Source organism: Habropoda laboriosa, unplaced genomic scaffold (genome assembly GCF_001263275.1).
Source record: "Habropoda laboriosa isolate 0110345459 unplaced genomic scaffold, ASM126327v1 scaffold222, whole genome shotgun sequence".
NCBI classification, from domain to species: Eukaryota; Metazoa; Arthropoda; class Insecta; order Hymenoptera; family Apidae; genus Habropoda; species Habropoda laboriosa.
The window spans coordinates 468,526-480,925 of NW_017100319.1; the positions used below are offsets into that span (position 1 = coordinate 468,526).

At 39.9% G+C, this 12,400-nt stretch overlaps 3 protein-coding genes across 3 annotated transcripts in view; all 3 read right to left on the reverse strand.

The window, feature by feature from the left end:
• The window catches only part of LOC108574192, an 8,020-nt gene extending 1,878 nt beyond the window's left edge, over positions 1–6,142 (reverse strand). Inside the window, exon 1 of the mRNA XM_017936727.1 lies at positions 5,550–6,142. Within this exon, the coding sequence (XP_017792216.1) occupies positions 5,550–5,889 (340 nt within the window). The 5' untranslated portion in view covers positions 5,890–6,142. The remainder of the gene's footprint in view (positions 1–5,549) is intronic.
• A 690-nt stretch (positions 6,143–6,832) lies between these two features.
• Positions 6,833–11,720, reverse strand: LOC108574133. The gene is made up of 3 exons (XM_017936654.1): positions 8,916–11,720; positions 7,974–8,731; positions 6,833–7,230 (listed from the first exon to the last, which is right to left on the reverse strand). Exons 1-3 carry the CDS (start codon positions 11,567–11,569, stop codon positions 6,833–6,835), a joined length of 3,810 nt encoding a protein of 1,269 aa, XP_017792143.1. The 5' UTR covers positions 11,570–11,720.
• LOC108574134 (diphthine methyl ester synthase) overlaps positions 11,624–12,400 on the reverse strand; it is a 1,903-nt gene continuing 1,126 nt past the window's right edge. Inside the window, exon 5 of the mRNA XM_017936655.1 lies at positions 11,624–11,794. Coding sequence (XP_017792144.1) covers positions 11,624–11,794 — 171 coding nt within the window. The remainder of the gene's footprint in view (positions 11,795–12,400) is intronic.

Sequence of the window (12,400 nt, forward strand, 5' to 3'; positions counted from 1 at the left end):
TGCCCCTTCCTTCTCTTGCCCTTTCTTCACGTCCCTATAAAACAAAGCGCACTTGGCTTCAATGGCACATTCAACGTCTTTCCGTCTTCGCAAATTCGTGTCCTGACATTGTCGCAACATTTCCTTGTTCTGGTAAATATCGTAGAAAATCACCGTGTCTATTCAATTCTACGCAACTAGACGCACACTTGGAAAAGTATCATCTTCTTAGGGTGAGCACCGAGTGCACTGTAAATGCTTTCGTAATGGTCATCCGTTTTCTTTATTATAAATACCATCTACTTATGTATATACATACATTGTATATATAATACAACACATCTGTGTACTCTAGATTTTTTCTTTTCCTTCCTGTACACGATCTTCTTTCACGAGAACAATTACCAGATACGATACTACATATGTACAGGTTACATCAAATATAGAATGAGAGGAGAGGAGAGAAGAAAAGAGAAGCGATGAGAGAAAAGGTGGGCGGGGGTGATGGAAGAAACGAGAGAAGGGTGGAGACACACCCAGGCAGATAGGAGGAAACCAGATATATATGCTAATATATAGCATACATACATATATATATATATACAGTTTGAAGCTTCGTTTTTGAATTATTAACGAAAAACACTGGCCAATTACAGCGCGCGTAGAGCCCGCGCTCAGGGGCGAAGAACAGAGGCTATTTCCAGACCTTCGCTATTTTCTTCACGATTCCGACTAATTGCAGTTTTTTCAAAAATTTATACAAATGTCAGAATGACGGCAAAAACCCATTTCTCTAAGCCTTATAAAAATAACGGTGCAAAGTCAAATTTTTTTGACAGCATCGATAACCGAGAAATGACGCGTACGCATCATGTTCGATCGCGCGCGGGTGAGCCTGTGTTCTTCGTCCCTGAGCGCGAGCTCTACGCGCGCTCTGATTGGCCAGTGTTTTTCGTTAATAATTCAAAAATGAAGCTTCAAACAACATTTTGGTAAAGGAAAAAGTTGTTCAGAGTCACCTTAAATCAAAATTATTTTCGATTATTCTCTTCTTCGGTGTAGATGACGATGTACTTATAATTTATGCAACAAATTCCTAACACCAAATTGAAAAACAGTATACGATAGCGATCTAGATGATAATCGAAAGACTTTTACGTTAGCTCGCAGAAAATAGAGAAGTCACGCTTAAAGTACAAATGAACACTTGGTCGATGATCGGTCTTCTTGACCAATTATCAGCAAATTAGCCTTGATGCGGTATTTTCTGCGCATTACCTGAAAATAAACAATGGTTGTTTAATATTTCCATAAGGAAATAGAATTTTGCTTGTTTTTCTGTATCATGCAGCTGGCAAACAAGCTTTTGCAGCGCGCCCCGTTCAGAAAAAGTTGATCGTTTCGCGAATTTCAAAGGTTACACACCGAAACATTTACTGGAATCCAGTCCAGTAGGGACTGGAAGAAATTTTGATATGGACATACTTACGTTCATGTATATATATATGTATATATGTACTGTACAATGTATTGTACAATTTATAATAAAACCGAGTACAATTTCGGAATTTTCAGTTGCACATAGAACCAAGCGCCTTAAATAATGTTTCAACTCTGGAAGTGTAGCGATTTTCGAATGGAGAAGAACATATGCATCCAAGTGTATTATCGATCTCGTGTACGATCGAGTGAGTATGTAGTCACGACGCGACGCGACGAGAGGCTGAAATGAATCCACGATCCTCACAGAAAGGGGTTCCATTTCTCTTTTACTATTATACATATATATATTTTCGGCAATTCGCTTGATTAAGTAAATTTTCCAGCTGTTTAATCTGTTGAAATTGGTTGTGGAAATCAGTGAAACTGTTTCCCGAGTACCTATTTACATATGTATGTATGTATGTATGTATAGTAACACTGGTCTCAAAGGCACACCTCCCCTACTCTTTCCAAAGACATTTCTTCTCACGGTGCGCGAGCAAAGATAAACATAAAAGAATGATTTTGCAACAATCTAAATGGTGTAAAAATAGTAGCTTCTTACGGTTTCGCATCGTTCTCAATTAAGATCGTTAATCGTTGGTTGCGCGTGAGTTAATTGCGAAAATAGGACGAACCAGAGGATGAACCATAGGATGGTTCGAACGAGACTGACGAATTTAAATCTAACCTAAATTTCTACAACTTACATCGTATTTGAAAATTATATTTCCAAATACCTACTATCGTTACCTTTCTTCTTTCCCTTTCAACTTCCTCTTCTCTCTTCTCTTTTGTTTTTCGTCACATTTACATATACAGAGTACAGAATCGACTTGGAGCTGACTTGATCCAACGAAATAAAAATGAAAAATGTGAAACGAGAGAGTGAGTAAAGCGGAGTGAAAAAAATGCAACCGCAAATTTAGCATTGTTCACACATCTCGACGTAAATTCTTTTTCCCCATTGTTACAATTGAATTCGCGAAGGGGGCGGGGTGTGTTGGTTCTCCCTTTCAATAGTCTCTCCTTTAAGTACAGGCTTTTGCACAACCACCACCCTCCTATCAAATAGAAACGTACATGTATGTACTTATGTAGGTATATCAACGATTAGATTCACGTATCATAAAAATTTCACATTAAAATTTCCTTCAACGGATCGCATTAGAGATTCGGATAGAATTTTTCATAGCAGCAAATAAATCTCTCTCGGTGTTTCTTAGGAATTCAGTTAAGTATACAGTATACAGTTAAGTATACAGTGAATATGTATGTATATGTAAATATACGTGTATGTATGTATGTGCCCTTTGATTTAAGAATCGATCGTATACGTTCAAGTTTTGTTTCAGATTTACCAAGCGAAATAATGCCTGAGAGCCGAACTATCCGCATAGCCATACTGCTAGCCGTTGTCCTTCTGTAAGAATTTCAAAATCTATAGCTCGTTTATGCTCGCGAGCGCGTTACGATTTCGGAAAAACAACTTTGTACATACTCTCTTTGTTCTTGTTGGTAAAAAAAAAACGCGTGACTTATGCGTGTGTTCATCATTCGTTCATGTCCGTAAAAGAGATACATATGTATTTATTTATGTACGAATATCGCGCGGTGCTCTATATCCTCGCCATCGTCATATGTGGAAATCCAGGACTAACAAGTTGAACGGTGTTACGAGTGATAATAACGTGTTTGATTCGTTTAGGTTCGACAAATGTTCCGGTTACCCATCTATTATGCAAGAGGTGGGACCGCATTGCAAAGGTTGCGGCGACTCTTGCCAGAGATGTGAATTTGGTGTGGTAATGTCGAATGATTGTAACATTCCACAATGCGCAATGGCAAGTGATCGAATATCGGTGCTTCGTTAAGAAATTTCGGGAATAGGTAGGAACGAGATCGTTCCGATAAAAATCGTATGTATTTTTACAGGGCCCTGGTCAATCGTGCGGAAAACATAGCATATGTGGCGAAGGCATGTATTGCAGCTGTAACAACAGATGCGTCGGTTGCAGTTCGAAAACATTCGCATGTTCCACGCTGGATCCTTGTGTGCACCCTTATGCTAATAGATTTGGAAGATTGTCCATTACTACTGTCGCGTAAATCGATATGATATACATACCTATACACATATATTTATCGCTAATCGGACGGTTAATTGATTATCGGAGCGAAATCGGATCTAAACATTGTTAAAGTAAAGAAAAATACCGGAGGAGGATTAAACGCAGGATGATTTTATTTCGCCAACATTGTTAAATATTCACGAAAATTGACAACGTGCTGCAATCAAGAGGTTAAGCTAAGCTTTGGATCGACGTCGCGTCGGTCTAACAAAGCTAATATGTAACAACTAAATAAGCGAAAGGAGGCGAACTCGGTGATGAGCACTCACCCTCTCTCGCCCTCTCACTCACTCTCTCTTCCTCTCTTTGTGTGCACAAAGTAAAGAAAGGGGACAAGGAAAGATAAGAAGAAGAAGAAGGGATAGAAACGAAGTGTGCAGCGAAATAGAAAAGGGTAGGAGAGGAGCGAGCGACTGAGTGAGTGAGTGAATCACCGAATAAAAGTCTTCTACCGTTACATACATATTCGTTTCTTTCTTCCTCGAGCAATACGAGTAGTTTATTTCTGCCTCGAACATGAATCATCATTAATTAAAGTACTTGAAAATTCTATTCGACGAATTTTATTCCGTTCGACGTATGTACATACATAAGTAAATACGTACGTACTTAGTCAACTGGTATTTTAATTGTAGAGAGATAGATAGGTACTTACGTATAATTTGGAGAACTAGAATGGAGAACAATCGGAAAGGAAAAAGTTCCAACCGGGGGACCAACAGCGTTTCTTTTTATCGTTTTTTACAAATGTACCGTAGCGAAATGTAGCACGCGTATTATACATACATATAGACACGTTGTGAATGAAACATCGAAGTAAATACATAGTTGTCTCATGTATTAAACTATTAACGCCGCATGTCTTGCATTTCGTAAATAAAAACAAAGCGAAACACGTTCGATCTTATTGGTAAACGTTCGGTGGTATGATCTAATTTCGTAATACCTTTTATATACCTTTTTTCACTATGTATCATTTCTCTCCCTCTCTACATATGTATACATATGTATATTGATAGATGTCGAAGATATTTTCATCTTGTTCCTACGATATATGCATACATATGTACTTACATAAGTACATAAATAAATATGTACGTAAATCTCTTTTTCTTTTCTGATTGTAACCCCGTGTACAAAGAATTTTCAAAATCCACCCATGCCATGCAACCAGCTTCGTCATATAAAAGCGGCAAACACGAGTATATGTATGCATAACCAGTTTATTTTTGCGTACCTCCAACAACATTCGCAATCGGTGATACGAATATTAGAAATGTTAATTAATCGGTGATTATGTTGCTGCAGAATTTCGTTCAAGCATTACTGTGAAAAACGGTTCAACGGTAACTGGTTACTGGTCGAATATTTTCATGGCTCGCAAAATAGCAGTGTCAATGTCGTTGCCAACATCGTCGGTACTCACTCAGATGCTATTTCGATTGTTCCTTGATAATTATGGATCCATTCGCAACGCACAAATACCCACCCCACTCCACTTTCGATACCGAATTTCGTTGAATTGCGACTGCGACTGCGACCATACAAATTAGTGCTACACGAGATGCATGTAATGCGTAAAATTGTAAAAAAAAAGAAACCAAAGAAACACGTCTCGCCATTGCTACAAATTATTTTCATTATATAATTTTCTTTTCGCAATCGTTCCTGGTTACACGAAAATAGGATTCGTTATTTCGACCGTTAGAATCAGCACAATGAGAATGTAATCTCATGTAAAAGCGAAAAGGTCTGCCACACGTACATATGCATGTGATTTAATTGTTAGCTAGCAGCGTGTCAAGCCAAGTGGTTAAAAGAGAAAATTCCTCCTTCGAATCTTACTCGATCGTAATTGTCCGATGCATAATTAAGAAACGAGATGTAAGTAGGTATGTACTTGCAAGAGTAGGGAAAACATACGACAAGAAAATAATGCAACATTGTTTTATCAACCTTCCGATTGTGAATCATCTTGCTGGTTGAATTCTGCTCGCGGCCTGTCAAACCGTATCGGTTGTCTCTTTCGCACCAGAAATCCTCGAACTCGAGCTTGAATTATTACTGCCGACTTCTCTTCCAAAGATTCTCGAGTTGTTTTCTGTTCGTTCAAAATCGACGATCGTTCTTCTTTCTCCTCTGAACGATGTCGTTTACTTTTCTCCCGATTATCCAAACATTTTAACTGCTCGCCCTTTCTCAAATTTTCCAATCGTTTTCGAACACAATAACCCCGAAAATTTGCTTGAATTTTCGTCGCTGCTACACTTGCTTTCGCCGTGCCGTCGTCTTCCATGGAACTGTCTATCTCGGTACGATCGTATAAAAGTGATATTTACGTGATAAATTACACGTATACGCGTTAAATTCACCTCCTCTTTCGTATTATTTATGTCTTTAACATGCCATTTGTCCCTTGATCGATACCATCGATCGATCTATTTTATTCAATTTTCCAAGAATACATGTATGTATGTAAAACTGAAGCGTCGATCGGTAAAAGAGACAGTGATGAGAAATGGATCACAGATGAAACTCCAACTCGAAGCGCCGCTAAACTAACGCAATCAATCGTTCAGCCGCGAAAAAGGGAACAAACACTCGCTCGCTCGCCACACTGCATAGCAATCGCGTAACTCGTTGAAAATATGTTCTCCCTCGCTGTTAACTCGCGTTCGCGCATGCGTTTTCTTTCACGCTTTCCAACTGGTTCACACTCTTTTCCCTATCAACAATACCTGCAGCGTAAGTACTTTTCATCTTTGCGGTTCCTCTTATTTAAACGATTCAGCCGTAACCTTGCCGTGCCGTGCCGTGCCGTACCGTGCCGTGCGTACACTTTTCGGAAATGCGAAATTAAACTCGAAATGCAAAATTGTGCGAAGGAAGATTAAAATGTGAAGAATGAACCGATCTTTTTCTACAATGAAATACATAAATATGTATTTTACTTTTGGAATGCGTTGAAAAGCAGATCAACCACGTCGACAAAGTGAAATTCCTAAGAATTTTTCAACTAATCTAAGAATTTCAAAAAATCTAATAACCACCATTTCCACTCTGGACAAATCACCGATATATCCCTACTTATTAGTCACCATTCTCAAAATACAAATGTTTTTGGTATTACACATACATATTTAGCATCAGAGAGATTGCCGTGCAGCAATGTTACCTCATACCGATCGTTTTTTGTTGCACAACTACTTGCTATAATCTACCGTTTCACAATTTTCCTCTCACTTATTATTTAGTGCTTCTGCATGTTTCTCTTCCTCTTCCTCACCCTCTTCTTCAGCAACGGTATCCCGAAAAGTAGAAGAATCAGCGGATGTATTTACAAACAAATTGTGACTGCCGACAGACCGCTTTGTTTCGCAGATCAAGATAGATGCCGATGCCGATGATACAGGAAGTAACATTTTTCTTTTTCCGTTAAGGTCGTTCGGATTATAATACTGTTTCTTGGATGGACTTTCTTGAACTAGTATTGAAAAATCTGCATCTGCCTTATAGAGCGACGACGATATCTGTTCCTTTTCTTTCTCAATATTCGAAATTTCTTCTATAACAATAGACGGCTTTGGTGTATTATCAAGTGCCAGTGGTTCGCGAGGATCGTCAGTTGCATCACGTGCTTTATGAAAGGCACGCTCCACGAGGGGAATTACGATACCGGGTGAAATATTTAAACGTGATTCAGTTCGAGCATGTTTCAAGAGATCAGCAGCAGCAGCAGCAGCAGCAGCAGCACCACCATCACCACCACCACCACCACCGTCGTAAGGAACAGTCAGTTGAAAAGATTCCGAATCTTCGTTCAAGTTAGATCGGCGAGTAGTAAGGCAGGAATGTCTTGTCTGTTCAGACGTACCTCCTCGGTTGAAATTGTAAACGTCCATGGTGAAAAGGACAGGTAACGGGAACGAATCGTGAAATTCTCCGCTATGCCGTAAATTAGTCATTTCCGCGTCCTTCCTTCCATCTGACTTTCTACGTTTCTTCCATTCCCCCGTTTTCGATCCTTCGTCGTGACCGTTTCTATTCAAAACTCTCCTTACATTCCCTATTCGTTCCTAAAAAGCAAAGGAAAATTTTGGAAAATTACCACTGTCAATTATACCTAAGTAATTAAGTAGCTAGCGTACATTTCTATCCTTCGTTTAAGAGGTGTGACTACGAAACGAAGAAAGAAAAACAGGGTATAATTTTTATGAAATCGAACAAAACCTACATCGATAAATTATACGTGTCATAAAGCGACATTGAAAAAATTGTTAATTTATAGCGTTAATTGGCAAAATTATTTTCAATATGAATAGACGTGGATTGTCGTTTAATCAAATGCGAAAACAATTGGAAAAATCGGTAGTGGAATACTTGCTTCTGCTTCTTCCGTCTCCCTCTCCTCTCCTTCATCTTCCTTCCTTCCCTCTTCATTCCCCCATTTTGCCTTACGTACTTGAGCATTCTTATCAATTTCGTCTCGATGAGAATATTCTTCGATCACTGTTCCAGGTGTTGTTAATTCTCGTACGGATGGATGAATTTCATTCCTATTATTCGCTTCACGTGTAGAAATCGCAAGTAAGGATACCGAATTGTTTCCCTCAAGTATCGACGCGTCGTGAATAAAATTCTCTATCAGTTCTCGTGCAATCTCCTCTTCGACGTTATGGAAATATCTTCCATCTTTATCGCTAACGAGTGCATCGGTAGGCTCGTAATCCTGATACTCCAACTTCCCAACTTCATTCTCCGAGGACAAAGTACCACCGTCGATCGATGTTCTTTTCCCAGAGGCTAAGGTGGTGGTGGTGGTGGTGGTGGTATCGGGAAGAGAAGGTGAAGAAATATTTTCACATTCGCAACAACTAACGTCTTGCTTTTCCGATTGATTTTCAAGATTCTTCGAATCGCTTCGTTCAAACGAAGATGATATCGTCGTGTCCCTTATCGTTAGAGAATCCAAATTCAGTTCAGGTACAAACGGATGAGTTTCATCATTGGACTCTGCTCCTTCCTCCTCCTCCTCCTCCTCTTCTTCTTCTTCCTCGTTTTTCGCCACAACATCACTCGTATGTCCTTCTTGTTTAGCCGTGCGGCATTCTATCAATAGTAGTGTTTCATCATCGGTTCTCGTATTCGTGAAAATATCAGATGGCGCCTTCTTAATTGCAACCTCATTTTGATCATCCCGTTCGACATCGTTCCTATCCTCCTTCTTCTTCTTCTTCTTCTTCTTCTTCTTCTTCTTCTTCTTCTTCTTCTTCTTTAATGTTTCCAAGATCTTGATAAGCAGACGTTCGATCAACAACGTACGGTTTGACATTCACGCTCGTCGAATAGTCAAACATCTCTGGACGTACGTATTCACCGAAGGGATCTGTCGTTGTATCGTGTCGATGATGCTGCTGCTGCTGTTTTTCTACCTCTTCCCAAGATGAAGAAATTGCTTTCACCTTCGGACGAGGAGCAGCATTCTCGATCGTCTCTATTCTTTTCCCAATCATTTTCTCCGGTATAATTACGGTGGTTACTGTTTCTGGTATTTCGCAAGGGGATCCTTCCGTAAGCACGTAAGAAGAACGGTCAAAATGTACAATACTAGACGTTTCTCGGAAGTTCAATTTGTCGGTATTGGTATTACGAGTACCGTCATCGCTCAACAATACTTCTGAGTTGCCATCTCTTTCAGTTGCCATCTCAGTTTCATCCTCAATACTACTCTTGCTGTTATCTCTATTGTCACCGTTCGACACATTCTCTATCATCGCCGTTTTGCTACAACTCTTTTTCTTCCTCTTCTTCTTCTTCTTCTTATTCGCGTTTTCTGCCATCTCATCTTCCACGTTCGACACCTGTCCGTTTTTCATTTCGTTTGCTTCCACATCTGTTGTTGAAATGTTATCACAAGTTGTAATCGTTCGAGAGGAGGAGGAGGAGGAGGAGGAGACCAGCGTCTGTTCGATACTCTTCTCGACTGTTTCAATCTCCATCAATCTCCTTTTAAGTTCGTTCGATCGACAATTCGATTTCTCGCTTTCTTCCTCCTCCTCCTCTCCTCCCATTTTCTCTCTTTTTTCTTCATCGTCAATCACAACCGTAAACCCGTTCTTTTCTTCCAAACCATGTTCCAACGAATCTAGTCTCTGAGAATGATCGATCGAATCTGGCGTAACGTTTAAACTATCCTTGAAAGCTTCCTCGATATCTGTCGTTTCCTGTGAACCTGAACCACGTCGTATAATTCCTAGTTCTTCCAACACTTCCGTTCTATTACCGTCATACTTGTCATGCCAAGCATCCACCACCCACGGTGCGATCTCGTTTTCGTTGCTCCCCGCGTGCTCCTCTTCCTTCTCCTCCTCCTTTTCACAACACGCCTCAACTGTTTCCTCAATCACGCGATCGGAATTTCTAGATTCCAAGTTTCGGAATACTTGTTCAAATTCCGCTTCCCCCTTACGATCACGACCACTCGAATTTGAACCTTCGAGTCCGCCGCAATAACACGTCGTTCGCACTACGACGACATCTGTAACAATCGATAAGGATGGCAATGTTAAATCGCTTTCTCTCTTAATCGTCTTGGACACATCACTCGAGATCGGTGGTAAAGTTAAATTACCCGAGCTGTCCTGCTCGTTAAATTCGTACACGTTGTTTCTCTGTGTTGTGTATCTGCCCGAAGACGATCTTGTAACAACTGACGGAAGTACGACCGAACTACTCGTCCTGGCATCACGATCCAAGATATTCCCCTGCGATAAATCGCATCCTACTCCTCTCTCTACATCCTCCACGTCCTTTGATTCTTCCTCGTTCTTCTTTCCCAATCGGAAATTTAATTTTCCCTCCATCTCTTCTGCATTGAGAAATTTTCCTTCCAATTTCTTCTTCTTTCTTCGCTCATCATCTTCCACCACAGTTGTCCCTTGCCAATCTTCCATATTCCAACTAGTTCCACCACCACCACCGCCATCACCCTCTACACTAACGAGTATTCTTTCTTCTATTACACCGGACTCGTCCTTTCTTTCCTTCGAGCAGCTATCCTCGTTCACGAGCGATCGACTTCTTCTTCGACCAGCAATTATCTGCCAATTTTCTTCATCTCTTCTACCTCCAAAGTAAACTTGTCCTCCGTTGATTTCATCAGCGCTCTTTTGTCGTTTCAATCTCACCTCCGTATTTCGGTAATAACGACTTCTGTTACATTTCTCTTCCGCATTTCTTCTTGTCGTATACTCACCTACGCTCGCATAGCTATACAATTTTTCACGATTTTCTCGACGTTTAATGTTTCCGGCAGACGAAGATCGAACAAGTTCACCATGGCTACTGATTTTATTCGAGAGTCGCGGCGCCGATAAACCTTGCCCAGAATAATCGGCCATTTCTTTCCCCCCTTTCGCCTTTCTATCTATTTGTAAATTACCATTCCAAATATATTTATCTTTTTTACCATCATTTCCACATTCATATTTCTTAAATACCTTCACTGTTCGATTTATAGACCAACCACTTCCATTTATTACCTCTCTCTTTTTTCTCGGCAGTTTTCTCATCGTTATCATCGACGTCATTCGTCGTTCCTTTGCCATCGTTGCTTCTTCCATCCAATTACCGTACTTACGGCGGCTACGATTTTTATCACCATCATCGTCGTCGTCGTCGTCGTCGTCGTCGTCATCGTCGTCGTCGTCGTCGTCGTCGTCGTCGTCGTCGTCGTCGTCGTCAGGATCATCGTTATTACATGTGGTCCAACCGAGACAAGGATCTAGTATCTTTGAAACGATTCCGGCGGCACGCGATTCCTTATCCCTTATTTCGACCAATCCTTCAAAGTGTTCAGCCGCGAATGTGTAAATATCTCGGGGTCGTTGTCGTAAAATTTCTCGTGCGAGTCCTTCTATCGCGGGAGCTAAGCCTCGAGGTATTTGCGGTGCGATTACATAATTCCTTCTCGACATTCTTGTCAATTTTTTTTTGTACAAACCTGGTGAAACGTTACACCCAAAGCCACTTCAGTTTTCATGTGTATTTTCCTTTCTTATTTCCCTCTCTACCTCCCAATTCCAAATCTCTTTCTCACGGAACAAGTAACGAGGGTAAACTAACAATACGACGTTTCCAATCAAATATGCAACTATTGCCAAAGAATAAGCGTCGCGCAACAATTCATCACCAAGTATGTACTAAGAGTGAATAGAAACATGTAGATTGTAAACCGTGTATTACGTATGTATACATTGCACGAAATCAATTCAACGTACCATACATCTCTACTTTCACTTTCGTTATCCTTAATGCACTGGTTAATTCTTCACCAATCACGTGTATCAAAATAACGAACGATCAATTAATTATAGGTTTCCTTCGAAAATTCATTTTTGCGGTTAGAAATCGAATAAATTCTTCGGTTAAATTTCTCCACGATATCGATCGCCTATTCCCTGCCAATAGCATTGTCGTATCTCTAAGTATACTTCGTTCATATTCATTTTGTCCGTAAGAAGTTATGCGTAACATTTTTCAACCTTACTCTCTTTCGTAACACACGTATAACTAAATATTTTTCTAAAATCATACTATAAAAGTTGTAAAATGGTACGATCTTTCTAGTAGTTGTAAATTCGATCTTTCTTTCACCGTTGCTAGAGAAGAAAGTTAGTAGGTTTTCTAAATGAACATAATAATCAACACCCGATTAACAATGTATACCTTCTCTTTGTTCTATTTTTATTCATTCCAACAATGCGTCATATTTTTATTTACACATATATCCAGTTATAAATTCTGAT